At 43.1% G+C, this 27,907-nt stretch overlaps 3 protein-coding genes across 6 annotated transcripts; 2 read left to right on the top strand and 1 right to left on the bottom strand.

Annotated features, from left to right (window-relative positions):
- Window positions 1–1,958: 1,958 nt before the first annotated feature.
- Window positions 1,959–11,417, bottom strand: cnot2 (CCR4-NOT transcription complex, subunit 2). Of its 4 annotated transcripts, none has more exons than XM_080544860.1 (15): window positions 11,384–11,417; window positions 10,012–10,143; window positions 9,617–9,689; window positions 9,183–9,330; window positions 8,882–9,064; window positions 8,513–8,592; window positions 7,859–7,984; window positions 7,400–7,557; window positions 7,127–7,244; window positions 5,637–5,793; window positions 5,451–5,512; window positions 5,228–5,277; window positions 4,952–5,052; window positions 4,403–4,553; window positions 1,959–3,358 (listed from the first exon to the last, which is right to left on the bottom strand). In XM_080544860.1, the coding sequence occupies exons 2-15, from the start codon at window positions 10,129–10,131 to the stop codon at window positions 3,272–3,274; spliced, it is 1,614 nt and encodes a 537-aa protein (XP_080400986.1). In that variant the 5' UTR covers window positions 10,132–10,143; window positions 11,384–11,417; the 3' UTR covers window positions 1,959–3,271. The 4 variants fall into 4 exon arrangements, with proteins under 4 accessions (XP_080400986.1, XP_080400987.1, XP_080400988.1 ...); XM_080544861.1 differs by having other exon boundaries at window positions 4,409–4,553; XM_080544862.1 differs by having other exon boundaries at window positions 7,400–7,524.
- A 2,718-nt stretch (window positions 11,418–14,135) lies between these two features.
- Window positions 14,136–14,963, top strand: lrrc10 (leucine rich repeat containing 10; the record flags this gene model as incomplete). The annotated part of the gene is made up of 1 exon (XM_080544716.1): window positions 14,136–14,963. One exon carries the CDS (start codon window positions 14,136–14,138, stop codon window positions 14,961–14,963), a length of 828 nt encoding a protein of 275 aa, XP_080400842.1.
- Window positions 14,964–16,552: 1,589 nt separating this feature from the next.
- fnbp4 (formin binding protein 4) lies at window positions 16,553–27,572 on the top strand (the record flags this gene model as incomplete). The annotated part of the gene is made up of 17 exons (XM_080544871.1): window positions 16,553–16,685; window positions 18,163–18,246; window positions 18,460–18,584; window positions 18,787–18,967; window positions 19,682–19,829; window positions 20,393–20,498; window positions 20,611–20,958; window positions 21,135–21,327; window positions 21,450–21,568; window positions 21,681–21,785; window positions 22,098–22,231; window positions 23,299–23,474; window positions 23,805–24,094; window positions 24,566–24,692; window positions 24,891–25,096; window positions 25,239–25,393; window positions 26,319–27,572. The coding sequence occupies 17 exons, from the start codon at window positions 16,553–16,555 to the stop codon at window positions 26,410–26,412; spliced, it is 2,724 nt and encodes a 907-aa protein (XP_080400997.1). The 3' UTR covers window positions 26,413–27,572.
- Window positions 27,573–27,907: the final 335 nt, after the last annotated feature.

Here is a 27,907-nt window from a genome sequence, read left to right as displayed (position 1 = left end):
GTGAGAGTGTGTGCTAGAACCACTGTTGCTTCACAGAGAAGAGAGAATTCTTCTTCTGTGATTTGTGTCACTTAAGCATCACATGACAACGCCCACGTGGTGGTTTATCCTCAGCTTCCAATAAAACATCTCCTCCAATCAGTGCATGTGACGCATAATTACATCTTTCGTTCCTGTTGGCAGATTTGATTGGTTGATGTGAGATGAATAATGAGAACTTTTTCAATAGATTGTTTACGCTCAGTCTAAACTGACTTAGAGGACCAGCGGTATAGCAAACCTGAGGATTATTTTTGTATGAAGAAATCAGCAGCTGTGTAGGTAGGTACTCTGATCATTCTGGAGATGATTTGGATTATATTGATTGATTTGCATCTGTGTATTTGTCCCACTCGTGGTCCTTGCTTCATTTGTTTGCCTAGTCTTAAATTGTGTGTCACCTCTGCAAGGCTGACATCTTTGCCTGCTTTTAATTGTTGAGCATCATAATGAATACCGGTACATGCTGCAATAATCAAATATAAAATGTTATTGCAGGATGAGGCGAACGATTTCTTGTGGCAGCTGTATTCTCATCAAAATGTGCCAGTATTCAAATGTCGTGTGCATATTAGATCTGACTTTATGAATGTTTTTTCAAAGTGCAAAACCTATGTCTTAAGTGCCATGGTAGACTAGTTCCAGCTCACTATTATGTGACATTTTATTGAGTATCGCACATTGCCAAATCATTCTGAACTGTTATTCCATTACAGGTATATTTCATTTCTGAAGAACTCGTCAATGTGGCACTGCACTTAACCAATGTCTTTGGTTCCAGTCAATATTTCCTTTTACAATGGAGTTTAATGTTTCGTAACAAAAAAAATCTCCATTGCATGCTTTCATGTCTGTTCTGCTGAGTATTTCATAGAGTGAGATAATCAGTTAAAGCCACATACACTACAAGTCATAACAAAATTACAATGTTGACTGCATATTGACTGGAGAAATGGAGGCATGCCTACTAATGTCATCCTGGCTTTAAGCACCCTTTAGTACATGCACAAAAAATGTGGGTTGAATGAAGTTACTGGAGAAACATGAAGACAATGTCAGAGTATAGTGGGAGAAATTGTACCTTGAATCTGAGGGACCAGTTTTTAGTGCGATTATGATATGTTGGAGTGTGACAGGGTTTAAATCAGTCAATGGATAATCACATAGTTTTTTATGAAGATTTTGAAACTGGTGTATTAATTATCTTAAGTGATGCCAACTGTGGCCTGGAAAGCAAGACTAGAATAGCATTGGCCCCAGGAGTATAATGATGTGGTGTGTTTAATGCTGCCTGTTCTAGTGAACCTAGACCCTAAACCTAGCTGTCACTTGTTACTTCACATCAGCCATCGGCTTGGCACATATAATTACAATGTACTTTGTTTTTGAAATCTTTTTGTTTTTAAACTTGTATAAATCAAAGGCATGTGTGTATATTAACCATGATGTATCTGTACTTACAATGTCATCATAAAGAGATTTCTAAATAAATGTTTTGTGTGGGGTACTTCCAGATTTTCTGATATCCTCAATTCCATTGTTGAACTGATCACATCTTGTACAAGAACAGGGTTCAATCCATTTAAGGCATAAACATGATTCTCATTGCGCAGCAAGAAAGTGTGGATGTACTGTATGTCCCCAACCAAGTAATAAATACCGCTTGAATCTGTTATAGCGTTAAACTAATCAAAGACAACTGGTGGTGAATTTATTTTTATTCAAATATTAAGTTCACTTCTCATGAAGACACATTCAATGTCATTCCTGTTAACTTTTCCCCATACCCAGAAATCAGACACAACACAGCGATTCAGGAAAGCCTGCTTTATTACAAAGAAGCTTTGAACTTGAGAAAATACAAGATTGGTCTGTATTTTTTTTCTTCTTCAAATTATTATCAGTTTTCCTTTTCCTATGAAATGCTGCCGTTTAAACAGCTTTTACTGAAATGTGTCCCTCCTCTTGCTTTGGACTCTGACATGTTCAATTGGGTATGGATGTCCTTGGTTTTGCTGGGAATCAGGCATTTCCTTGTTTGTCTTTTTATTTTTTATTTCTTCGTCGTAAGTGCCCACGGCGCCAAGTGCAACGCCCTGTCCAGCAGATTCGAAATGTCCTGTTTTATCCACATATTGCATCCATGCTCACCTCCTAAAAACGAGGTACAAGGCAGGGCAACATATTTTCCAAAATAGATGTCATATATATATATATACATACATATATATATATATATCATATATACACATTCGTACATACATATCTTTATTCATGTGATGTCCAAAAATAAAAAAAAATGTACACATTTATTACAAAAATCGTAACAAAGACTGGAAAGTGTTTTGCTTGCTCTGGAACAATGAAGCTTGGTAAATCTAACAACCCCTGGGAGGATCGTTCACTGGCTGTGGGAACATTCACTAAAACAGTCTCCGAATTGTGTAGATATTGAGTCGGACAGATAATACCCATCGAAAGAAACAAGGGGTTGTGGGGCAGGTTTAAGAGAGAGGGAATGTACGAGAGGAGAAAAGAGGAAAGGAGATGGTGGCGTGGAGGTGAGAGAGAGAGAGAGAGAGAGAGAGAGAGAGAGAGAGAGAGAGAGAGAGAGAGAGAGAGAGAGAGAGAGAGAGAGAGAGAGAGAGAGAGAGAGAGAGAGAGAGTGTGGTGTGGACATGCTGCTCATCTTTCCAAACAAAACATAGGGGAGTGTTTTCACATAAAAAGCACAAACAATTTTTGTGTTCTTTTATTACTAAATAGTGCAACAATGAACATTGCATTTCTTCCGCCCTTTCGTTCTCACGTGTGGATGGTACTTGTTAACATTGATTTCCCCGCTTTTCTCCGTTCTTAACACTTTTGGGGGAAAATTAGGCATAACCCTTGTTCTGTCACTGTAAATGTGTCAAATGTCAGTCTTCCTGCATTGGACCAAACAGGCTTCTGATTCAGAGACGTAAACAAAACACAGACCCTGCTCAAAACGAAACAAAAAACGAGGAAAATAAGGAATAAAAACAGAACAAGTGTTGGTGTTTTGGGCAGCACATAATTTGGAAAGGCAGGGCTCTTTTTGCCACCCTTGCATGGTGGTAAAGCCCTCCTCTGCAGTCATTTTAGCCAGATCCTCATGGAATAAAAACCAGGATGCCTGGGCCACAGCGCCTTCCCCAGGTTAGGAGGGTGATGTGCAGGGACAGCTGTACACCTTGGACTGGGCTGGGCCTTAGAAGGCCTGCTGGGCTGGGTTGTAGTTGAAGGTAGACGGCACGTGAGGCCTCTCTTCTAGCTTGTCGTACTCCAGGTGAAACTCCTGGAGTGGAGAAAACAACATGGGTATATAATGACCCCTGAAGGTTGATGACAGGCTACTGGACAACAATATCATGAACATAAAGCTAAATGTAACAGGTACCAACACTAACAGGGAGATATTAAAGGACTGAGGGTTAAGTTAAAAAAGAGTTCCTTAGAACACAGTAACTATATAACTAGTTTCAAACCCATACATAGGCCCATTTCTTATTTTTCATCCCTACCCCTTGTTTTCGGCTTGCCCCTTGGAACAGAGTTACAGTAGTGGTTGAAATCGGGATAACCCTTCAAGACCCTGATACGTCATCAGTAGTATCATAGAAAAGCATGAACATCTTTTACGTTTCACGCTATCAATCGATCAAACAAGTCATCAAATAAAAAAGAACAACGCTTCATTACCAGGCCACTTCATGACAGAATAGCGGTGCTCTGTAGCCTAGCAACCCGTGCAACGACTTCATTGCTGGACTTAAGTTAAATTTCGGGTGTCATATGCGGGACTGTCATGTACAAATCAGCCTTAAAACAATGTTGTAACGTTAGCTAGCTAGCTAGAGACTTGAGCATACTAGCGATATTTTGTTATGTTTGTTATAAAGAAAAGGTCTATAATACACTGAAATTACATTAAACTAAGATAATACGATGGTAATCATCATTTAAAAAATCTTCATTAACAAAGAAAATAATAATAACCATCAATATTTATGGTTTGCTTTTGTTCGCCACTGTGTTGCCGATGATTTCCATGGCATTCTGGGAGATTTCATATAACACTCCTTCTAGAGTGTGCCTCTGAAAAGACTCCATTTGGAGGGCCATGTAGCCCTACCACTTCGCCCTACCCCTCCATCCCAACAACAATCGGGACACCCTACCCCTACACGTGAACGTGAACGCGCAAAACTGAGGGGTAGGCCTAAGTGGTTGGAGCAAGGGGTGAAATGGGATTGGGCCATACTTTTGGCCATTTTAATACACAGGTAGCACTTATTAGGTGTATTGAGTGAGTGAGGGAAGCAGATACTAAAGCCAATACCTTTACCTTGGCTACCTTCCTCCAGTTAAGACAATCAAAGAAGTAGTAGGTCCCCCTCTCATAGGTGTTGGTCTTTAGTGTAGGCTCCATTCCCGGCGCCCTTGTGATCCAAACCCGCTCCTCCTTGTGATACCGCCAGTCCCGGTTAAAGCTGGAAAAACACAGGAAGATTGGAGAAAGGTTACTGCACTGGTATTACACATGTGGACACAACAGGGTAAGTCACAGAAGATCAGAGAAGTAACATTGCGTCATTACACTTCAGAAAGGCCAAGCAAGGTACGAGAAAACATGACAGGCTTTGTACAACTACCACTGTTTAGGACCACATAGTACAGTATATCGTACTAGAAGATTAGGACCAGATACATTATATAGTACTAGAATATTAGGACCAGATACAGTATATCATACTAGAATATTAGGACCAGATACAGTATATTATACTAGAAGATTAGGACCAGATACAGTATATCGTACTAGAAGATTACGACCAGATACAGTATATAGTAGAAGATTGAGTGGAGAAGATTCAGTGCTAGTACTCACAGCTCTACTGCTGCCAGTAGCTGTAGCAGGTCTCCTCCATTCATGTAGTACAGGTAGAACAGCAGGTCTTCACCATAACGAGCCAACTTAATCGCAGCCAGCTGAGGAGAGGAGACGTGAAAAATGCGGAGCAGAGAAAAAAGAGCAGGAGCAGACAAAGGGAGAGGATGTGAGAAAACCAGGAAAGAGAATGAGAGGGACACATAATCTGTTGTGTAAATAGAAATATTGACATTCTTGTAACTTGCCATAGCAGCATTAGTTGCTTCAACATACCTTGTCCCTTATGTGGATGTTGGTTAAGTACTCAGAGGGAACATGGAAGTCTGAAAGAAGGGAAGCAGACACAGGGTCACTACACACTGTGTGTGTGTGTGTGTGTGTGTGTGTGTGTGTGTGTGTGTGTGTGTGTGTGTGTGTGTGTGTGTGTGTGTGTGTGTGTGTGTGTGTGTGTGTGTGTGTGTGTGTGTGTGTGTGATTGGTCAGGACAATTTCTTACCGATGTCTTGAGGTCGACACGGCGCTGATGCCCAAGGAGATGCAAATTTGGGGTACAGGTTTCTGTTGGGAGAGGTTCTCCCCATCAAATTCCACACATATAGCAGCATTTAAACAACAGCCTAGACAGGAGGCTAGACTTCAGACTACTTTTGATGCAGGAAAGCATCTGAAAAAAACAACTTACTCTGGCGAGTTGAGGTTGAGTCCCAGTGTTGTGAGGTCACTCCCGAGTGCCAAATGCACCATCCCGGGATCCGTCTCTGCAGCCCTGATAAACGTCAGCAGTCCAATCATCCCAAACTGGTCCGTCACCATTCCCCCTGGAATGTTCGTCACCCGCCCTACACGGAAGAGGGAACGGTTGTGGTTCGAATTGCAGCTCTGGGATCTGATACCCAGAGCTGCAATTTTACACCTTGAGCCAATGAAGGAGCTCAGTGTTTCCCCTAGGTTTGCTGCCTTGGGGGGGTGGCATGGACCGTGGCATGGACACCCCCCCCAGGGGGTAAGACCCTGCGACATACCAGCGTCATGTCCAGGGGTGTACTAACTTGTACATTAAGCCGCCTCACGCTACTGAAACAGGAGATAGGCTCCTGCCCTATGGGCCATTAGGCTGGAGAACCATCGGTTCTTAAGGCTACTTACTTATGTGGTCTTGGCTACCTGTCCACTTTCTCACCTGGTTCTTGCTCTCTCTCTCTCTCTGGTGCACCATCCTGCTCTCTCTCCTTCTCTCCCTCTCTATCCTCCTCTCTCCCTTTTGCTGTCAACCAAAAGGCAAACATAACAACCAGAGTATTTATAATCTAATAAGAGGTATAAATTGATCCATATCAATTTATAACATAATTATAATTGAATATTGGATTACTGTGGGCAATGCAGTCAGATAATGTCATTTTGACTTTACTCTCTCACCTGAAAAGAAAATCGTATGTCGAACTATAAAAAACAGACATTTCCAATGCTTCAATCCACTGTCCATGTACTGTAAATATGCCATTATGGTATTACCATAAAGCCCAATTCTAGCAGAATAAGAAAGACTGTATATCTACTTTAAGTAAAATAATAAAGTGCATCCAGTTAGCTCTTTAGCTGGCAAGTGTGCAGCAGACTAGCTCATCTAATCACCTCTGAGCACGCTAGTTAGCTTGCTAGTTTTTTGACACTATTTTACACACCATGGAACTATAATCAGACACTTTCTAGTCACAATAATAACGACCAATTTGAACCAACTTGCTCTGTTAGAACACTCAGCAATTATATTAGCTGACGTTTCAACTTGCTTACTTTCTTCTGCAGACATCTCACCCTGCAAAAACTCTCTCGCGTCGCGCGCACACATTCGCGCACACAATCTTGTACACGAGTGTGCGAGTGTGTCCAGCGCGAAGCGAAGTGTGGAGAGATAGGTCTGGCTATGCGAGACTACTGGCGGACTAACGTTACCAACGAGCCCACGGGCTTGCCACTCGCTAGATTCGGGTTGGGTGCATTTAAAAAAAGGCGGATATTTTAGCCTGCTTGTCAGATGTTTGGTGTCTACGTCTGTAATAGTTCCTCTTTCTTGGGGGGGCGGGGGGGTCTGTTGGGCCCGCCCCCCCAAGGCAATGCTAGGGGAAACACTGGAGCTGCCAGTGGCCCAGCCCATGACTGAAGCCTCACCGTCTGGTAACACCTGGATCCCTTTCTTCTGGTTGTTGTTCTGTACCGAGGTCGTCTTGTCTCCGGGGAACTTCGGCCCGTCTGCACTGGATGTGCTCTTGCCTGTAGAGTTTAGGTTCTAAAGGAGGATGGAGAGAGTGGATAAAAAAGCAGGGCTCGTCCTCAATAATTCCCTGTTCTGACAGAACAGAAGATCAGCCGAAATGTAAAAAAAGTTTCATTCTGTGACTACACAGTAGTGGTTGTCGATCGACGCGAGGAGACCTAACTCACGGTTTTGCTGTCGTCGTTGTTCAACGTGGGGTCCTTGTAGTTGGGCCCTGGCAGTGCGGGGAAGTCCTCGTTGTGGATGGAGAAATCCTGCGTCTGCTCGTTCGATGGCTTCGTCACCATGCCAACTGATGAGGTCATGAGATGAAGATAAGAGGATTCTTAAATGAATCGTCACAGTGAGAAAGAATAAATTAATTCACCAACGTTAAAGCTAGAATACACGATTGGAAAAGGCCCGTTTCTCTCATAAATGTCTGATTCACCATAAACTTGTGGTTGAAGAGAGGCAGGTTTGTTGAGTACATTTACACACAGTACTGTGAGTACCTCTCTAGTCATCACATCACACTCCTTATGATTGTTTCTCTCTGTGAAATGACACCTTACTAACACCACTATCATGAATGACTTTTTTCATAATGAACGCTTCTAGCCAAGTGTACTATGCTGAACTCTTACCGTAGGGCGCCCGTCCAGCGAGTGGGTTCAGTAGCGGCGTTGGGTTTCCACTTCCTTCCCTCCGACTCCGGTCTGCTAACGCAGGGAAGTCTGACAGATCCAGACCCGTCACGTTTTCACTCCCGTCTGTGAGGGTGAGGGTTAAAGACTTATAAGAAAGCCATTTCCGTAGGATATATATAAGTATATATATATAAATATTTTTATTTATTTTTATCAGTTTTCTTGTTTTGTTTTTGTTTTTTTGTTTTTAATTGTATTATTACTTTTATTTTTATTTTTTCTCTCCCTTTTATTTTGTATGTGTATATATGAGCTCAGTTATATGATTGCCTCTCCATCAATGTACGTACTATATATACATGTGTATGGCAATTCTGGTGAGTTATTTGCTTGTATGTATATACATATATAATTATTACTAATTATTTATTTTCAAGATTTGTTTTATCTTTTTCAAAAAACTCAATAAATATATTGTTGGGGAAAAAAAATATGCGCTGTGATGTGATTTATATGTCATCTGAAGTGATCGTTCGAGTATTGTTTGTTCACATCAGAGTTTAGCTGATAAATTTGATCACGATAAGTCAAACCAGTATAACTGAGAGTGACTTCCCAGAGCAGACTGGTGTGGAGGAAGACACACTATACCTGTGCCGTTGAAGATGTTGCTTGATAACGAGTTGTTCATCCCGAATGCCTGATTCCGGTTCATCCCAAATCCCGACATGCTGCAAATGGGACAACTTTTAGCTTTGAACGTGTTATATGGAACAATACAAAAACATGCACCACAATCCTCCAGTGTCTTGTTTCAGACAGTGACTATGTGTCAGAGGTTATCAAACACAATCAACAAAACTGTGATTGTGCTTGTGTTATGGGAGGCATTGAGCTTGTGTTATGAGAGAAAGCATTTAAATTGGTAGAGAATGTATGGCCTGGCAGCACATGGGTACTGTTATAGAAACCATACCAGTGTACGGTGATAGTCTAACTAGTTCCCCTGGCGAAGCCTACCTGTTGATGGTGAAGGGTTGTCGAGCAGGTTGCTGTTTGGGCATACAGATGATGCTGGGCGAGCTCCGGTTGGGGCTGCCCAGTCCTGAGCTACCCATGCTGTTGGTCCTGCCACTCATCCCAATGCTCTGCCCTACCTGGGAGTGGTTCATAATGTTCCGCGAGTTCATTGGCAAACTCCCCCTGTGGACGCATGGGATTACATGGATTGGTATAAATAACTTTTTGACTCAAATCAAATCAACAGTGATACTAGTAATCTCTTTGACACACACACACACACACACACACACACACACACCTGCTTGGCGAGGGAGGGGTATGGAGGGACATGGTGGGCACCCCAGTTGTGGGGGTGATATGGCTCGGTAGCTGGGTGCCTTGTGTTAAGCTGCGGTTTAACTGAGGCGTGTTGTTGCCCATGCCCCTTATCGAGAAACCTAGTGCACCTGCAAGAGGAGGAGAGGCATACACACATTGAATATCTGGCTCTGTTGATCAATTTCAAATAGGCATACTACTTATATACGTCCTACTAGCCAAGGGACTATATGTTTAAATGATTGGATACTGCAAACACACCGAAATGCGTCTGACTTAAGAGTCTAGTGACACAAATGTGCATGTAAGTGTGTGAGTATATATATTTTTTGTATATAAAGTAATTTAATTGGTGGGTAAGCCTTTATATTGATCTTATGACAGACTCAGAGAGAGATTGTGCTGCAGGCTTACTTTGTGGACCATATAAACTTGCACCAAGCTGGGACAGTTGACCTGATGACGACGGCGAGGGAGACGACAGCATCTGGATTAATAAACAAAGATATCAGTAGACAGACAGCGAAGGATGGGACATACGACCCTCTGCATGAATGACAAGTAACGGCTATTACTTGACCAATAATACTGGGTAATAGCACACACATCCCCACAAACCATTTTAGAGTAGGTTATTCAATTAGCCTATTGTCCCTTGTATAAAGTAGAGTGGGTAGTGGGAGTCAATTGGCATTCTTACAAAAGAGTTATGAATTAACATTATTGAAGGAAAGTTGCAGATCTCTTTAAGTACCCAGAAGCTACTAACTTATGGTCATTCAAAAGATAGGTGGGATAGGAGAACTTACGTCTTTGTCTGATCGATGTGGGAACATCGACGGCTGGCTGTAGTACATACTCTCATCAGGAAAGTCGCTTTCGACCACCTCTACAAACTCCACAAACTTCTTTCTCGTAGCACTGAACATACCTTATGTCACCTGAAAAGATATGGGGGAAGATGTTTTTATTATGGCTGCAATTAAGCCACAACCCACAAACAAAAGAAACTCAAAGGTGAAGAGTTTTGTCCACACAGCACCATTACTAAATATTGTAACTTTTTGTAAGAAATAAACAGCAGTTTGCCTACAGATTAGCATTAGTCCACGACCTATGCCTGGGACAGTTTCAACCGGCTCTTACATATCTCACCAGACACACCCACTCCTTTCTCAATATTAGTGTGCCTACAGTCAGTCCTGTACAGCAAAACACAATATTAATAACTTCAATTGCTTGAAAAAAAGATGTCTCTATTAAGGCCTAGTCATGGAAAATTGCTTTCTTTACTTAGTAGGTAATAAAATAAATGTAGCAATCTCCACATCCCTGTGGAACAACACTGCAATCGTGTATGACTTATGGATGTATATGAAATGCCACATCAAAGGATAGTAACACTGTGCATCCCTACAGGGACGCTTAGCCTAACACTGTGTCTCTCGTGCAATTTAAGAGCATTTCCTTCCTGCGCTTATGACATGAAATCATCAAATGATGATCACTTCTTGCTCTCAAATAAACAATAATCAAGCCACCAGCAAAGCTGTAGCCGCCTGTAATGTAACTAATGATGCGGTCAAAAACAGTGGGGGTGCAAAATAACACGGACAGGTTGCAAGAAGAGTGTGCTAGCTTTGCGATGCCGTGTTTGCCAATTAGCTGATTGTTTACCTCCAGATTAGCTGGAGTCTAGTTTCAATGGGAATACCCCGTTCGCTCTACAGTCAAAGAAAGTTAGCGAGCAAAAACCATCACAAAAGTCCCTCCATCTCAACAACATTGGTCAAGTAGACGTCTTGTCTAAAAAAAAATGAATAAAAAGTAGCTGGCTAGTGGCTAGCGATGTGCAGGTCGGGCCTGCTGCTTTGCCTCCAGTCCCCTCAGCCCCTTGCCTGGTCTAATGTTAGCTAGCCTAGCCTAGCCTAGCAGCCAACAGACAATTGTTTCCCTGCCTGGTCTAGCGTTAGCTTAGCTTAGCCTAGCCTAGCCTAGCAGCCAACAGACAACAGAGGCAGTTAGAACCGTTCGAATTCAAATTCGTCAACCGGTCCAAAACATACCGGAACAGGACAGGAAGGACTACAAAGAGATGTGTGTTGTGATGCAAACGGTTTGAGTCGGACTGAATGGTTTTATATTGGCAGAAAAATAAAACAAACAAATAAAAACCCTCACCGCATTAATTTCCCCGTCTCCTGTTATATCCAAGATGGCTGTGATATTCTACAACAGAGAACCCTGGGTGGATAGCCTTTACCCTCTGACCCCGCGAGCCACAAAGCTCCTAACCATTTCCGCACACAAACTGAACATTTTCGACACCAGAAAAATTCATTCTATTCATAATACAGTTATAGTATTCGTTGAAATTCGTTGAAAGCAATTAGGGCTCTACAGTATTGTTTTTAAAAGGTTTTTAAAAAAACAAAAAATTAAATTAAAAAAAACTCAGTGTCTATACAGTAGCCTATGTCAACAAAAACAATACCGGTTGGCCACTCCCACTTGTCGTGACGTTAGAATTATAAGGTTCTATCTCCATTTTTGGTCAAAATTGTTTTTTTTACATAATCTGATCCATTAGGTGTTTATTAATGCCTGTGTGGTGTTGTTTTTAAAATGTTGACATGAGTTAGTAATTCATAAAATACAAAGGTTCCATCTCATAAAACATAATGGAATGTAAAAACTTTGACGCTCAATATCTCTGAACTACCCTAAACGGAGATAGAACCTTATAATTCTAAGCTCACGATTTTCAAAACAAACTTCATCATTCAGCATTCATATTATGAATGAGTATGATATCAAAGAGTATCATACTCTGTGCCGTGACATAATGGCAATGTGTCCTCAACTCTGCTTGACACGTTGATGCCAAAAACACATTGGATCACATTGGACTGTAGAGACAACTGTGCAGTTTTGTAAATGCAATTACATTTCTCTGCATTATAATCATTTGAGATTCTGTCTGTGACTCAATATTCAAAGCATCTACAAGTTGAAACATGCTACCATAAAGTATATACCCTGTTGTCATGTCGGGAGGGCAAGACAGACCTTTAGAAAATGTAACCATAACCTCTATATAATGAGGTCTGAAGAGAATGTTTACATTTTTGATGGTGCTCCACCCGTACATACCTTCAGCAGAGGTAGTTATTGTTGTTTAGGCCAACATACTTTGAAGAAACAGTGTGTTATGTTGCATACATACACTAACACACAGTTCTATGTATCTGGTGCTATTTATATAACATGGTGTGGCTGCAATGGTGTCAGTAGTCGACATTGTTCACACAGAACACTCTCTCATTATATTTCTATGGATGGACTTACATTAGTCTATTGCACAAATTTTCTCTCATCAGTTTGAGCTGTACCTCTGGTTGTCAGGAGCTCCCAAGATGAAGAGTAATGTGCTGCCCAAAGAAGGGCCGATACTAAAAACAGTCTGTCAGTGAAGAGACGTGAGCCGGGTGAGCCAGTGGCCTCCAGTGATAAGCCAAATGAAATTCCTGTCCTTTATCTGGTTAGAAAATAGCCCTAATGAAGGTACAGGAGATAACATAGGAAAGTCACACCTCACTACTAACTCGATAACACCACTCCTCCAAGCTCATCAGAAATGACATAATATGATGGTATTTATTTAATTTATTTACTGAAAATTATTAATAAAAGCAAGCTCAAACACATACTTAGTACTCGCTGCATTGTAACCTGTTGGTCATGGGGAAGAAAGTGTCCATACATTTAATTGTAAGTATTATTAATATATAATATAATATCATTATATAAAGTTTGCATACTACATACAGTCCTGAGGTACATTCTACTATAGCTTGGAACCACATAGCACACACACACACGTACAGTGCACACCATGTCTACATTTGAGCAAAGTTGACAGGACTCCTTAACGTGGGCTTGACAAACCACAGACCTACTCTGGCATTCACATCCCCCCTGATATGCCTCTTGACTTTTTTGGGAGGCTTCATTTTCCACTCCTCCACAGCAAACATTTTAAACCACTCAATGATTTACTACTGTTCCAGTCTGACCATAACATTCACTGCCGCACCGCATGGCTGCAACATAGCTCACAACTTTGAAGGCTTCAGCTAACAGTCGCAAATTCTGGAGATTATTTAATAGTGGAGGGCCACTTGTGTGGCTACGATAAAGCCATGGAACCAGGGCTGCATGAGGGCTTGTAGAGGGACGCAATGTTGATAACCGCCTTTGCGCTTTGATCCCTTGACACTTCTTATGCTTAACCATGATGGCACTAAAGCCTAACTCCCACCCCCTGTCTCCCTCACCCACCAACCTCATAGTTGGAAAAGGAGGAAAAGTCATTAAGCACAAATGGGGAGGAGAGAGCAGCTCGTCATTGCTACTGCTCCAGAGTCAAAGCTCAGAGCCTCAGAGAGAGAGCAAGAGAGAGCTAACGGATGTCTGCACAAGGACAGTGGAATATCTAGTACGGCATCCGTATTTCCTTATGTTGGATAAACAAATGACACATTTTGGGAAATGCTGACAGACTTGGAAGCCCTGTTGGGAGAGGGATCTCTCACTCAGCAAAACCCACAGAAGTAGGTGTTTTCGATGATCCAACAATCTCCAAATGTGTTAATGTCTCTGCAGATTCTGCTGATGTGTGGACAGGTTTAGATGTAGTCGTTCTGGGTTTCAATCAACCTCTCTGTCTAATATTAATGTTTTATATGTGATATCTCAGGTTTATTTTTTCCTAAAATGGCATCAGGGTCACCAACTTCATCTGCAGACATGGAATACAAAGAATAAACTGTCATGGACCCTTTTCCATGGGCCACTCAGTACCCCTTCAGCTCACACCCCTAGTGTGTTGCTAAACCTGATGTGATTGCGGGGGCATCAGAGGGTGTTCAAGATGGGGAATTCAATGCGTGGCTTAGTGGCCTTCATCCCCTCCGAGCGGTGCCAGCGTTTCTTGGTGGGTGATCTGAAGGAGATGCCCCCAGATCGGACTCTAGACCTGAGCAGCCGCCAGCTGCGTCGCCTCCCCGTGGCCGCCTGTGTCTTCAATGAGCTGGTGAAGCTCTACCTAAGTGACAACCACCTTAGCAGCCTGCCCAACGAGCTGCAGGGCCTAAAGAAGCTCCAGCTCCTAGCGCTCGACTTCAACTGCTTCGAGGAGCTGCCTGCGGCGGTGTGCAGACTCCCCCAACTTAACATCCTCTACCTGGGCAACAACAGGCTCTACAGCCTCCCCAGGGAGTTGGGACAGCTTAGGGAGCTTAATACTCTGTGGCTGGAGACCAACTGCTTCACTGAGTTCCCCGGTGTGGTCTGCGACCTCCCTATGCTCAAAACCCTCCATCTGGGCTACAACCAGCTAAACAGCCTGCCTATGGAGCTTGGGGAGCTGGAGGAGTTACGTAGCATCTGGCTAGCTGGGAACCAGCTGTGTAAATTCCCTCCAGTGTTGCTTGAGATGCACTTTATGGCTGTGATCGATGTGGACCGCAACAAAATACGCCGCTTTCCCAATCTGGCCCACCTGCAGGGGCTGAAACTGGTCATCTACGACCACAACCCCTGTGTGAACGCACCCGTGGTGGGGGAAGGGGTCAGGAGGGTCGGACGCTGGATGGACTGCTCAGATGATGAGGAGGATGATGATGAGTCAAACGTAGTAGGAGATTCTCCACCAGTAGGTCCAACTGAGGTCAAGGAACTACCCCCTGAAAGTGAATAGGAAGCACACAGGGTCATGGAAGAATCTGACCTTCAGCCGTGCCGCGATCAAGGACCTTTAGAGCAGGATACCACTCAAGTGGTGCACTTACTGGAGAGCGGCCATTAGTCTCAGCACATTACACAAGCAGTCAGGCCCGATGGTGTTTGGTTCCAAATATGGTAAACCCAATGATATGGACCCACAAACCGATGAAAAATGAATAAGCTCCTATAGTTGGTTTTCTGTCACAAGAATGTAGGCCTTGTGAATAGAGCCAGACAGATTCCAGATTGTAGTTCTCTTGTGAATAGAGCCAGACAGATTCCAGATTGTAGTTCTCTTATCACTTTTACACCTGCACATTCTACAATGGTTAAAACTATGGCAGTACAGTTTAAGTGGTATTTGCTTTGATTTTGGTTGATTACAGAAATCAACGCATTGGATGAAAATGTTACCCCTGTTGAAACTGTGTGACCGTAGGCGCTTAGGTCAATATGGAGTCAAATGGAGTCATTTGTTTCCGCTTTCTCATCAGCTAATTGATGATTTTAAGAATTCACGTACCTTACTTAGAAACTAATCTTGCTAGGATATGAATTACAGTCTCTACCAGCCACGGCTAAATTCAGTGTGATAATTAATACATATGATAGATGGTTATAGTCAAGCAATGCACCTCTCTTCCAGAACAATGCATAATTTATCTGACAGATTGCGGTCGTAGGTTTGATTAAAGACATTAAATGGGTTTTAATATTACAAAAAAAGCTGCTGATGTATGATATGAAACAGAGCTACAGTATGTGACTCTATAAACCATTATTTCACAATGAAAATGAATATTCTGCAGGCTAATTTTGTTTTGGAAATTATCCTCTTTGTGTGCTGCTACTAACCAGTAAGAAGAGCTTGTGCAAGTTTTATGTTGGTCTCTTCGGGCAAATAAAATAAATAATAATACGGCACATGGCAACATGACTGTACTTCATTCATTGTGAATCCAGACTATCCAGATCATACTGTAAGAAAACATATTCCCAAAATGCACATTTCATAACATCCATTTTTCTATGGAATTATTATCAACAGGTTTTCTCATGAGGTGAATAATGACCAGAGATGGATGTAGGCCTACCACTTGATTATGACAAGAGGGATATGGATTTGTTTAGGGTTATCCTCAGGTTCTGATGGTGATGGAAATACATAAAGCAATACAACAAGTTCTAAATTGCACGTCTGAAATATGGATACAAAGTCTTCAGATCACATTTCAGATCAACAATCCAATCCAATGACATCATGACAACATGATGATGATGATGATGATGATGATATTGATATTATATATATGATAGATTCACACTTATGGAGGACCAAGTCTGTCAAAATTAACAATAGAATACATATATAGACACATCATTCATTTATTTGTTCATACATTCATTTATGTATCTATATATTTATTGTTAATTTTGACAGACTTGGTCCTCCATACACACTCCCTTTGAACCAGGATGTGCATAGTTTCTTTAGTTTTTTTGCAACGTTTGAAGTGGAGCACTTCCACTTCCAACTTCCACCGCCAGGCGCTTACAGCTGAAATGCCGATGGGAAAGAAACCTCGCCCAGGAACCACCGGGGGTCGCAGAACAATACTGCAGCTCTCACCGCCGCCCGGGCCTCGTAGCGGGACTGTTGGACCAGGAGAAGAAGCATTAGCTTCAGGATCCGAAGGTAAGATTGTTGATTTAACACATAAGGACGTTAGCAGTCAATGGGGCGATGATTCCTTAGAATCGGGCCCGTTTTTCCCCTAGCAAACCATCAGCAGTAAGGAGTTGAGTTGAAGCTGATGTTAGCGATATGCTAAGCTAGGTAAGCTAAACGGCCTTGTCAGTATAATCGCGGGTCAGTATAATCGCTGTAATGTAATGGAAAGTCGGGAGGTTGCTAACTAAAAACGTTTCTTTACGCATTAAAATGTTACATTAACACACTTATGTTTGTCATTAGCGTGTGTTGTTGATCATTAAGGAAGTGATGAAAGGAAGTACACGCTTAGTGAGTTCTGTGTATCCAGGGGACATTTCATTGAACGTTTTTCGTTCGCAGAGATTAGACAGACCCCTTGTCAAGCAAGGTTGCTAGTCGTTCAAAATGTCTGACTCCCAAATCCAAACGCAGTGTTTTTGTAACTCGCTCCGTCTGCTAGCGACAAAATACGGTGTTGAACTATGTGTGTGAGGTTAATGTAATGTCACACGTAAAGATGTGTGTTCAAAAAGCGGTATAAAAACATGGTTTTCACCAGGTACGAGGAGGAAGAAGGGCTTTGATAGTCACCAGTTGTTTTCACAGATTATTTGTTTATTTACATTCTCTGTTTTCTATTGTTGGTAAATATGTAAATACGTAAATAAATGTGATTTAATTTAAAAAATATATTATTTTAATATTGAAGTTAACTGCAGATTATTAATTATTAATTTCTGAGTATTGGAGAAGGGGTAGGATTAAATAAGATAATGTAGCGAACGGGAATCTTCTAGTGTAACTCGCCCCATGCGGGAGTCGAACCCCGATCTCCCGCATAACCGACGGCCGCGCTAACCACTATACCAAGAGAGCTAACTCCCTTGGTGGAGCTGTTAACGGGCCCCATACAGGATCGTTACAATAATATGCTTCTTCCTACTCCTTTTCGGACATGTTAAGTAACTAGTTTTTTTTTCTTGGTTTTGTTTTGTTTGTTTTTCTTGTTATAACTATTTCTTTTTTCACATGTTCGAAATAAAGCTTTCATTCAAGATTACCCGAGCCGCAATCATCCCACGCGTGTTCTGTTGATTGATTCTGTTCTGTTGATTGAAGCCTGGCGAAGGGCGAGGAGCAGCGTGCGATCCGGGTTCGTCTGGTTAGATCTGTGTTCTTTCTGTCAACAACAATTCGGGGCTAGAGAACTTAGCTAATCGTGTACAAATCTAGAACAGATGTGGATTTGTGTTGTGTAGCATAGACGATTAGCTAATTATAAAAGAGTGTCTTCTTTCTGCCATGAACATGTATCTCTTAGCCTAATATCTGTTTGCAACGTTCTATAAACTCCAATGCCCTGACTCGCGATCTACTGCGCCCACATGACCGATCTAGACTAGCTGATAGCATTACTATCCTGTGATTTCTCACAATGCATAAATGTGTGTGCCTGCAGACGAACAGGAGGCTAACGGGGATGGATATAGCGTCCTTAGAGAAGTAACTACTGAAATGAGGAATCCAGCAGTGAAGGCCACAGGTGAGATACTTGATAACGTTCTGCATTATGTGACGGATTAGATTTATTTGTGATGTGATATTCTTTCACAAAACTGGCTCAGGTCAATGTTTGTGGGCTTGTGTGTATGTGAAATGCAACATTATTTGTGAATCCTCAAATCAGATTGAGAGTGTGTGTGTGTAGTGTACAGTAAACAATCTCACCAGCAATGCTGTGTGTTTCCTCCTTCAGAGGGTTTGTCCCTCCTAGGGGCCTACGACGACAGTGATGAGGAGGACACGGATGACTCCCAACCTGCCAGGACACAGCACAACCCGTCAGCAGACATCGACAGCACACTGGCCAACTTCATGGCTGTGAGTACAGTATAAAGCCTGTACCCTTTGGCATTTTACAGATATTAGCTAAATATGGTAATATTACTATATATATAAAACATAAAACTATGTAATCTAACTGTCTAGTAGTAGTATATATATATATATATATATTTTATTTTTAGTTTTTATCATCATTTTTTTGTCCTATCAATTTAATCAATGTCCTCATCCCCGTCAGGAAATCGATGCCATCACCACACAGCCAGGCTCAGATGAGCCCACAGCAGACCCCTCGGCCCCGGCCCCGACCCCCACCCCACCCCGTCCTGAGCCCAAAGCTCATGGCTCTGATGAGGGAGCAGAGCAGGCCAGCACTAGGGCAGAGTTCCACTACGATACTCACTGCTCCCTCGCTGGAGGTACGGCTCCACTACTGTCACACACTCACAGACACGATTCGACAAGATCCAGAGCTCTAGAGAATAGTCCCCCCCCCCACCCCCAATGAATGATGTGCCGTTAGAGGTAGGGATGGGAATTGATAAGATGTTATCAATACCAATGCCATTATCGATTCTGCTTCGGGCCCGATTCTTTATCGATTAAAAATCTTTAGATTTTAGATGGTCAGGCTAAAACAAGAAGACTATTTTGAAAAGAGGCTAGTGTGCAGCCAGCAGTATCATTATACTATACATACTGTACTATACTATACATACTGATAATATTAAACTAGGCATTTTAGCACAAAGTAGCAATGGGCGCGTTATTATTCAGTGGCAGCGACGTGCAAGTCGTCTTTAGAATCCATGACGTTGCATTTCGGTTGACTTTTTTTGTCACATTTTAAATAGTTAACATGCTACTTTATCAGCTTTCTCAAACAAAGTTTGCGAATGGATACCAGGTGTGGCAGAGCCTGAGCGCTTGAATACGGTCCTTGTTGTGACTAAATAAAACTTTACACGCCACACTTTACACACTACATCGGCATCGATAACCTTGGAGGCTTACGATTCTGACGGATCGAACTATTTGGAACCGGTTCTCGATTTCCCATCCCTAGTTAGAGGTGGGTCAGATGTGAGTTTTGTTTTGGATGAGTTCCTTATGTGTGTGTTTCCTGTTCCCAGTTGAAGTGGAGATGGGGGACTGGCAGGAGGTCTGGGATGACAACACAGGCTGTTACTACTACTGGAACACTCTGACCAACCAGGTGGTTTGGCAGCTGCCACAAGACCTGGCTGACCAGCTGCAGAATCTGCCACAGTACTCAGACAGGTGAGGTGGCTGCATCTTACTGCATAGTTTTCACACCAGTTTGTAATTATTATGTATTTATTATTATGTAATTTGTTATTATTATTATTATGTATTTAATTAATTATGTTGACAGGCGATGTAGGTGCAGGGTCACTGAGGCAGACGAGTACCTCTGACAATTAACTTGACCTTTTTTGTATTTGTGACACATTCTAATGCTTTGGTCCTCATGTCAGGATCTGATGTCATGATTAGACTTTTCTTTCAAAAAATGTGAATACATTGCCACGTTGTTGAAAATCTACGACACATCGCTAGTCAACTAACACAGCTTGTTCCGTGAGCCTGCTAACAATATAAAGTAGTGTTATCGTTCACTAGGTAGCAGTGGGGGATTACTCACGGAATCCATTTCGTTGCAGTATCTTGGCTTGACTAACGAGTTTGTGTTGTGATTCTCAACACCGTTGAAACGTAATTCCGTGTTTCAAAAGAAAAGTCTGAACATTTTGATTGGTTATATATGTGGATATATATGTGGACCAAATGATCAGACTGTCACATTTTTCCACCCTGTGTAGCTCAACTGTCAATGGCAACGGTGCGCCACAGACTGCAGGCTATTACACAGAGCAGCCCTCCACTACAGTTAGTGCTCTGCCATCCAAGAGGGAACCAAAAAAGAAGGCAAGTTTCATTTGGATTTTGTGGTGTCTCTTGGCAAAATGAAGGCATGAAAATCTTCACGCAAGGCATAATCAGCCTTGTTGATTGAACATTTCTGTCTATTCCCTTGCAGGAGGTGATTGAGAGTGTTGTCGCTCTGACCAGTGAAGAGGAGGATCGCCGGGGTGTGGCTGTCTCCCTCCTCGCTCCCCTCATCCCTGTGGAAGTGAAGGAGGCGGAGGAGAAGTGGAGGAAGAGGCTGATTGGAGAGTTGGAGGAGACGGAGAACAGCCTGGACTCTGACGGGGAGGCTGGTCGCCTCCCGGGGTCCCCCGCCGCACCCCCGCGTGACCCAGACTCGCTCCCCCTCGGCCAGAGAGAGCAGGGCACCAGAAACCAGTCCGAAGAGAACTCTGATGCCGAGGAGGAGGAGACTGAGGAGGACACCATGGAGCTGGAGCTGGCTCTGGAGAGAAAAAAGGTGATTTTTGTGCACTGTAGCAGTCAATTGTACGGACCGTTGGCAACAAATTGAGTGTGATTGGATTTCGCCTATTCTTTTACCGTGGGCACAAATTAAATGCAATGATAGTTGAAAATAATGTTTTTAGCGTTCCATCGAAGTGATGTTTCTTTTCGTTGACCTCTGACCCCTAGGCTGAGCTGCGGGCACTGGAGGAGGGTGACGGCAGTGCAGGCGGCTCTAGCCCCTGCTCCGAGGCCAGTCAGGAGGCGTCAGGCCCTCGCGTTCCGCCCCCGAAGAAGTCCAAGTGGAAGACTGCCTTTCTCTGTGCAGCCAGCCCAGACTCAAACAGCAGAAGCTCAGACACACAGGAAAACCCTGAAACAGGCGAGTTCCTATACAACCCTGTAGAACAAATGTTTCATAAGTGTTCATCCATTTAGAACATGGGGACTTTAAAGTGAGTGGGGTCATTGTCTTTATACCAGTCTTCTCTCTGTGGCTTGCAGCACATTCCAAAGTCCCGGTGAAGGTTGAGGAAGAGGAGGAGAAAGAGACGGACAAAGCTGGGGAGAAAACGGTTACTAAAGCACCACCAAAAGAGGAGGTGGAAACTCCAGAGCTCAAGGTACTAAAACCTAACTTTTCTCTTGGATTTAATTTCAGTTGACATTTAAGTTGGATTTAATTTCAGTTGACATCCACTGTGTCAGAGAATGAAAATGTGTTTGAATTCTCAGTTTCAGATTGGAGAACTTGCCAACACCATAACCAACAAGATGGAGTTCTTGGGGATAAACAAAAAAACGATCTCCAACTTCCAGCTGCTATTGTTACAGACCGAGGTACGGTGATGATGCCGTGGTGCTCTAAAAACAATTCCCTTCTTTTGTAGTTAACCTAGTTAAGTAGTAGTTAGTTAAGCGAGTTAAACAGCTTACTTCCAGCTGGAGCTAACCTCAACTCCCGTGACTGGCTAGATCCGTAGTTAACATTCTCATTGTAGCCAACCATAAGGAATATCTCCTCACCATTTTTCTTCCTCTGTCTCTGTCCATTCTCTCTACTCTCTATCGATCTCCCTCTCCTTCTTATCCACCCATCTCTACTCTTCCTCTACTCATCTCTCACTTTCTACTCTCCATTCTATCTCTCAGACACGGATCGCTGACTGGCGGGAGGGCGCTCTGAATGGAATCTATCTCCGCCGCAGGCTGCAGGAAGCCGCTGAGCACATAAAACATTACGAACTTAACGCCGCCCCTAACGGCTGGTCCTGCCACTGGGACAGGTACGCGCTCCTTACCTTTCACATCTCTAAACTCCCCCCTCTTCCCATGTGAGCACGACCTCCTCAGAGCTGGGGTCGCCAACCTTTGTAACTTGAATTTGGGGAGATCTTATCCATTCCATGATGTGGATAAAGACAAAACAGACAGACTCTCCAGGTTTCTGTGATGCTATGCTGGCATTTCTGCACTGCCAGTCATGATAAGGGAGCAGCCAAACAGGCCGGCCTGATCCCTTTAAGCTATACCACCAAACGGAGAGAGGACCTTCTGTCCTGTCCCACATGGCCTAGACTCTGGTCCTTGCTTGGGGGGGAGGGCCTCTGTAGACTTGGAAGGGGGGCAGGGTACTGTAGTTCTAGGAAAGTGGTTGCGCGCGAGAGCTTTGAACTTTACAGGACTACAGCCCCCAGAATGCAATGCTGTGCGAATGATTGACACAGAGTGACGCCCCGGAAACGCGGACTGTCACAAGCGTCAATTAAAGCGAAGACGGAACGTTGACCGGGACCCAGCAGGTCAGACCAACTCTATTTTATATGTTTCCTGTTTTTTCTTTTCCTGTTTTTCCTTGATTGACAGAAAATTTATAGAAATATCTGAGAAAAAAATAAAATAATGAATTTACAGTATGCTTGTTTTTTTTGTTCTCCTGCCTTTGGTTGTTGTTTGACAAATGCTCTCTCTTGGGCATCTATCAGTGTTTGCGGGGGGGGAAAGGTTGTCTGAATCTGTGTGAGTATTTTGTCATGACAACCTTAATGTGGACAATTCTGAATTTGAACATCTGAACACTGCCTTTGATTAACTTTGCAGGACTCAAGCTGATTGATTTTTTTTGCTTTCTTTGGTTTATTTGGTTTTGAGAGAGTTAAGGTGGGTTCCCCATCCACGTCCCCCAATCCCAATCTAATCTGGCTCTACTCCTGGACGGCTAAACTCGCTGTCCAGCCCAACATTCTCCCTCTCCCACTCCCTCACCCCACTTGCGCAGGGTGTAATGAGGACCCATTCAGTTGGAAGGCCAGCTGTTGACACTCTGTGTTGTATCTCTGTTGTCCCCCTCTAGAGAGCACAGGCGGTACTTCTATGTCAACGACCGGACCATGGCCTCCCAGTGGGACTTCCCGACCAAGGAAGAGGAGAAGGAGGAGGAAGAACAGAAGGGCAGCCAGTCGTCCCCCACCTGCGTGTCCAGCCAGGGGTCCCCCAAACCCCCACCTGTACCTGCTGGTGAGATCGCAGGTCAGTCGGCAAGACCCTTCTCAGCCAGAGGTGTCATTCACCTAATCATTTGGAACGATCAATAATTTTTTTTCCGTATTTGTTTGACTCTCAATGATGAGAACTTTCACAGACCTGTACTGAATAACTGTGATTGCATACATTTTTTTCTGACGGGAGAGATGCATAAAGAATTTATTTTTCAGTAGCTACTCTATGCTAATTATTTATGAGACACTCGCCGCAACTTGCAACTCAGTAATGTTTCTTCTAATCTGCCTGGGGGAAAAAAGGTATTCATGAATACCATGAATAACATGTTTTTATCCAATTTTTGTTTTTAATTCTCAGGAGAGACCGCCTTGCCACCAGCCGCCCCCCCTCAGCCTGGCCTGCCGTCCTACTGGTCTATGCCTCAGCCCCCACTTCCCCCTGACCACCCTCCTCCCCCAACAGACTACCCTCCACCTCCCCCTCCTCCCCCAGAGTCGCCTCCCCCGCCCCCTCCCCCTCCTGACAGCGACGATGGAGAGATAATGGAGGTGGAGATGGAGGACGATGACGCGGAGCCCCCAGCTCCCGGAACTGAGGAAGATGGCAGTCGCAGACCTCCCTTGCCCCCGGGCACTGTCAGCAGTAAGGTATGGAATCAGTCCTCTCTTCCTCAAACGCCTCATACATGTGTATCGGAGGACAGGCTCATTGTAATACATGGAATGGAATAAGGAATATTGTCAAATACATACCATTCCTCACTCTATTCCTATGCATTCTATGCATTACTATGAGCCTGTCGTCTGATGTCTACCTCCACCAGCCTCCCCCTATGGACAGGTGGGTTGACGACGTCACATGAAAAAATGTGTGGGCATACCTGGGTCAAAAGGAAACTGTATTGTCTGGCCATTTGGTCGTGTCAAACATATGCTGATTGGTTATAGGTCTGGCAAATATGCACCGTTGATGAGTAGTACTTTATTAAGGTAATCGGTTCATTAACCACAGTTAACAATGTTGTCTTTTGAGGCTCCAGAATCCAAGATTCAATGTGATGTGATGCTCCAAGTCAGAGTATTATACTTAAGTATCCTTGTCTTCTCTCCTTGTAACAGGCTGTGGAGTCCTCAGCTTCCCTAGGCAAGGGTCAGAAACGCAAGTCCCCAGGAGCTGGTCAGCTGACCAAGTCCGTCACTATTGGCAGCAACGCTATCCTCTACACCCAGACCACCGCCATTGCAGGTAAAGACTGGGGTCATCACATCCAGTGCTACAGAGAATCATGGGAAATGTAGTTCTGTTCTACAATCATATCAGTGGTGCTCTTTTGCCAGCAGTTGACCCCCAATAGATGTGCAGGCACAATTTCTTAAACAGGGTTTTGTGTGTCTGTACAAGGAGATTAAAGTGTTTACAAGTGCTATGTTCCTCTGTCCTCAGCCCCTGTGGTATCAGGAAGCTCCTTTTGGGGTGCATGTCCTGTCGCTGCTGCTCCTCCTCTGCCTGCTGAAACCGCTGCACCGCCTGTTCCACCCCCACCTACTCAACCACCACTGCCCCCCTACCAGCCCCCCCCTACCCTGGACCCTGCAGGGGGCAAAACTCTGCCTGTGGACAAGACCAAGAAGATGAAGAAGAAGAAGGAGGTGGGTGCAGATTAGAGATAGCATTATACTTTTAGCATCGCCGTTTACTCCCCGACGCCAAGACTAATGATAATGCACTTCTAACAATGTTCCCCCTCTCCTTCATCCCACTTCTTCACCTCATCTGCCTGTTCTTGTGCAGAAGAGCAAGACGAAGATGCCGTCGCTGGTTCAGAAGTGGCAGACTATCCAGAAGGAGCTGGACGAGGAGGAGAAGGAGAGCTCCAGTGACGGGGAGGACAGAGACCAACTCAACAAGCGAGGCATTGAGGAGTGGAAGCAAAATCAACTCACGACGTAAGAGCCTGCCTAACAGTTGTTTACAGACACCACTCTGACCATTTTGACTGAACTTGGGTGAATGATTGCCATAGAGATGCTTCATGTACATAATTATACTGATTGGCCCAAGGAGATGGTAACAACTGAAATTCCAAACTTTGAACAAGCATATCTCCTTTCCCATTTGAGCTATAGTCAGGAAACTAGTTTCTAATAAGGACATCAAATCTCCCGGCGGTAGAAAACAATGGATCGATGATGTCCAACAAGACTCAGTATAAATGTCCCTCACCTGCCTATATATTTTTAAAATCCTGTTTTTATATCAATGCATCTCCCTATTAAACAGTCCGTTATCTGACATACCATTCATAGACGGCTATGACATTTTTATTCCCAACAACATAGGAAGAAAGCAAACATCAAATGTTTAGTTTAGTTTAGTTTATTAGTTTATTATATCGAGGACAATCCAAATACATGAACCATATAAAATACAGTAAAAAAGGCAGCGTTAGCCTAGTCGGCTAATTTTCAGCTGAAGTCCCCGGCCAGTTGCAACATGGCATCCTGAAAAGTAACGTCATTAGTTAAAATAAAACATTTAAATATTCTAAGAACACGTGGCTGAGACAAGGTACCCCAACATCACACTTGACAAAAAACACACGTAAGCAAGCTGAGGTGATTGAAGGGGCTACAACAAACACCACATACACACTTATGGGGGCAGTGACATTTCAAGCGCACAGAAGCCACAGGACAATTACAGGCCACACAACATTAAGCACTTACAAACAGCAATACATTAAACAAAACAAAACATACAAAAAAAGGCATTATGGGGTTTAATAATGCCTTTCTACATCATTGGGTTAGGGTTGGGACACCATGTTTACTGTAGACTTGTTTAAATGTATTTTTTGTTTTCTCCCTTCAGAGGAAAAGCTGGAAAGAACGCAAACTTTGAGGCTCTCCCAGATAACTGGCGGGAGAGACTGTTGAAGAAGAGAAAGATGATGAAGAGCTCATAACATCCCTCTGTGCCTCCCCCCGCCCCGCCCCCCCAAATATCCACTCCAACAGTGTCCTGTGTGTCGTCGTCGTCGTCGTCGTCCCCCCACCCCCACCCCAACCTGACCCAAATGGCTGGACAATGATCAGTGGACTTTGTGCACTTTTCTTTCTTTTTTTGGTACACTTTTTCAACAGCATTCTAGGATGGGGATTATCCAAGTCCCTCGTTTCCTGGTCTCCACAAATACATTAGATGAGTCTGAATGTTCATTATTTTTTATTTTCAGTAGGTGATTTTACTGTTTTTTTTTTTTTTTTTTTTTTAAACATGTTACCTGTAATGCCCTACCAAGCCTCCCTCCATCCATCCTCTGTTTAGAAGTATTTCTACTATCTTATCTGTATAAATTAAAACATAAATGCCATTTCTTGTGAAATATTTGGCTCTGCTATGAATACTGGAGTGTCTGAACCTTCTGTGATAGAGATCAGCTCTGTGTATGGTTTAGATATGTTCACCTCGTGTTCCACCTCGGACAATTTCATAAACTCGAATGACTTTGGGTCCATCATCACTTTTAATGTTTGTGTATGTTCTCTGCTGTCTCTGATGAACTTTGAACTGTCTCTGAACTGTCTCTGATGAACTTTGAACTGTCTCTGATGAACTGTCTCTGATGAACTTTGAACATTTTCTATTTATTAGAGCACAGAGGATTATTGAAAATGCCATGTGCTCACATGTCTTACTCTTCCAACATAGTGATAATACTTTTGTTAGTTCCCATATAATTGCAACATACCCTGTCATCAGTGGTGTCCTTTTTTTTATTTTATTTTTTCAGTTACAGGGCATTATTAACATGGCTAAATTTGTGGGACTTCTTCATTGCAACACCTTTCTTTACACAGGACTTTAATTTAAAGCCTGTAGAGATTAAATGACCAGAGTCATTCTAATTTATCATTGCATGATAAAGCGCCACTAAAACAAATGTGCCAATGGATTTAGCGTTAATATTTACAAAATACAGTTGAAGACACAGAATGAATTTACCATTTTTTAAAAACAATTTTTGGGGCCTTTTTACCCCTGTGTACATGGCATATGTCTCAGTATAAATGCTTAAAATCTCTTGATGTTCATTGTGATGTATTGGTGTGGGGAAGGAAAAGAAAGTGAACTTGTATATTTTGTAAAAAGTTATTAAACCTTTTTGTGAACTTATAATAGTGTCTGTTTTTAAGCAGCGCAAGTGTAGCCGTGTGTGTGTGTGTAGCATGAGATTTAAACCAATCAGGAGTCGCCTATGCGTCACATGCCTGGCAATATAAACTCCTCAAAAAAAGTTCGTAAACATTATTCCGATCGATTATTCCTTCCCTTTAATAATACCAATTGGTATTGTATTTGATATCGTTGGAAAGCCTGATTAGTCACCTTTACAACGAGGTACCACTTGTAAGGATCATGCATTCGTGGAATGAGCAACACAGCTAAACGTAGCGGCC

Source organism: Nansenia antarctica (assembly GCF_963989245.1).
Source record: "Nansenia antarctica genome assembly, chromosome: 14".
In the NCBI taxonomy this organism is placed as follows: domain Eukaryota; kingdom Metazoa; phylum Chordata; class Actinopteri; order Argentiniformes; family Microstomatidae; genus Nansenia; species Nansenia antarctica.
Note: the sequence above shows the minus strand (reverse complement) of the source record. Positions and strands in the feature narration are given on the sequence as shown.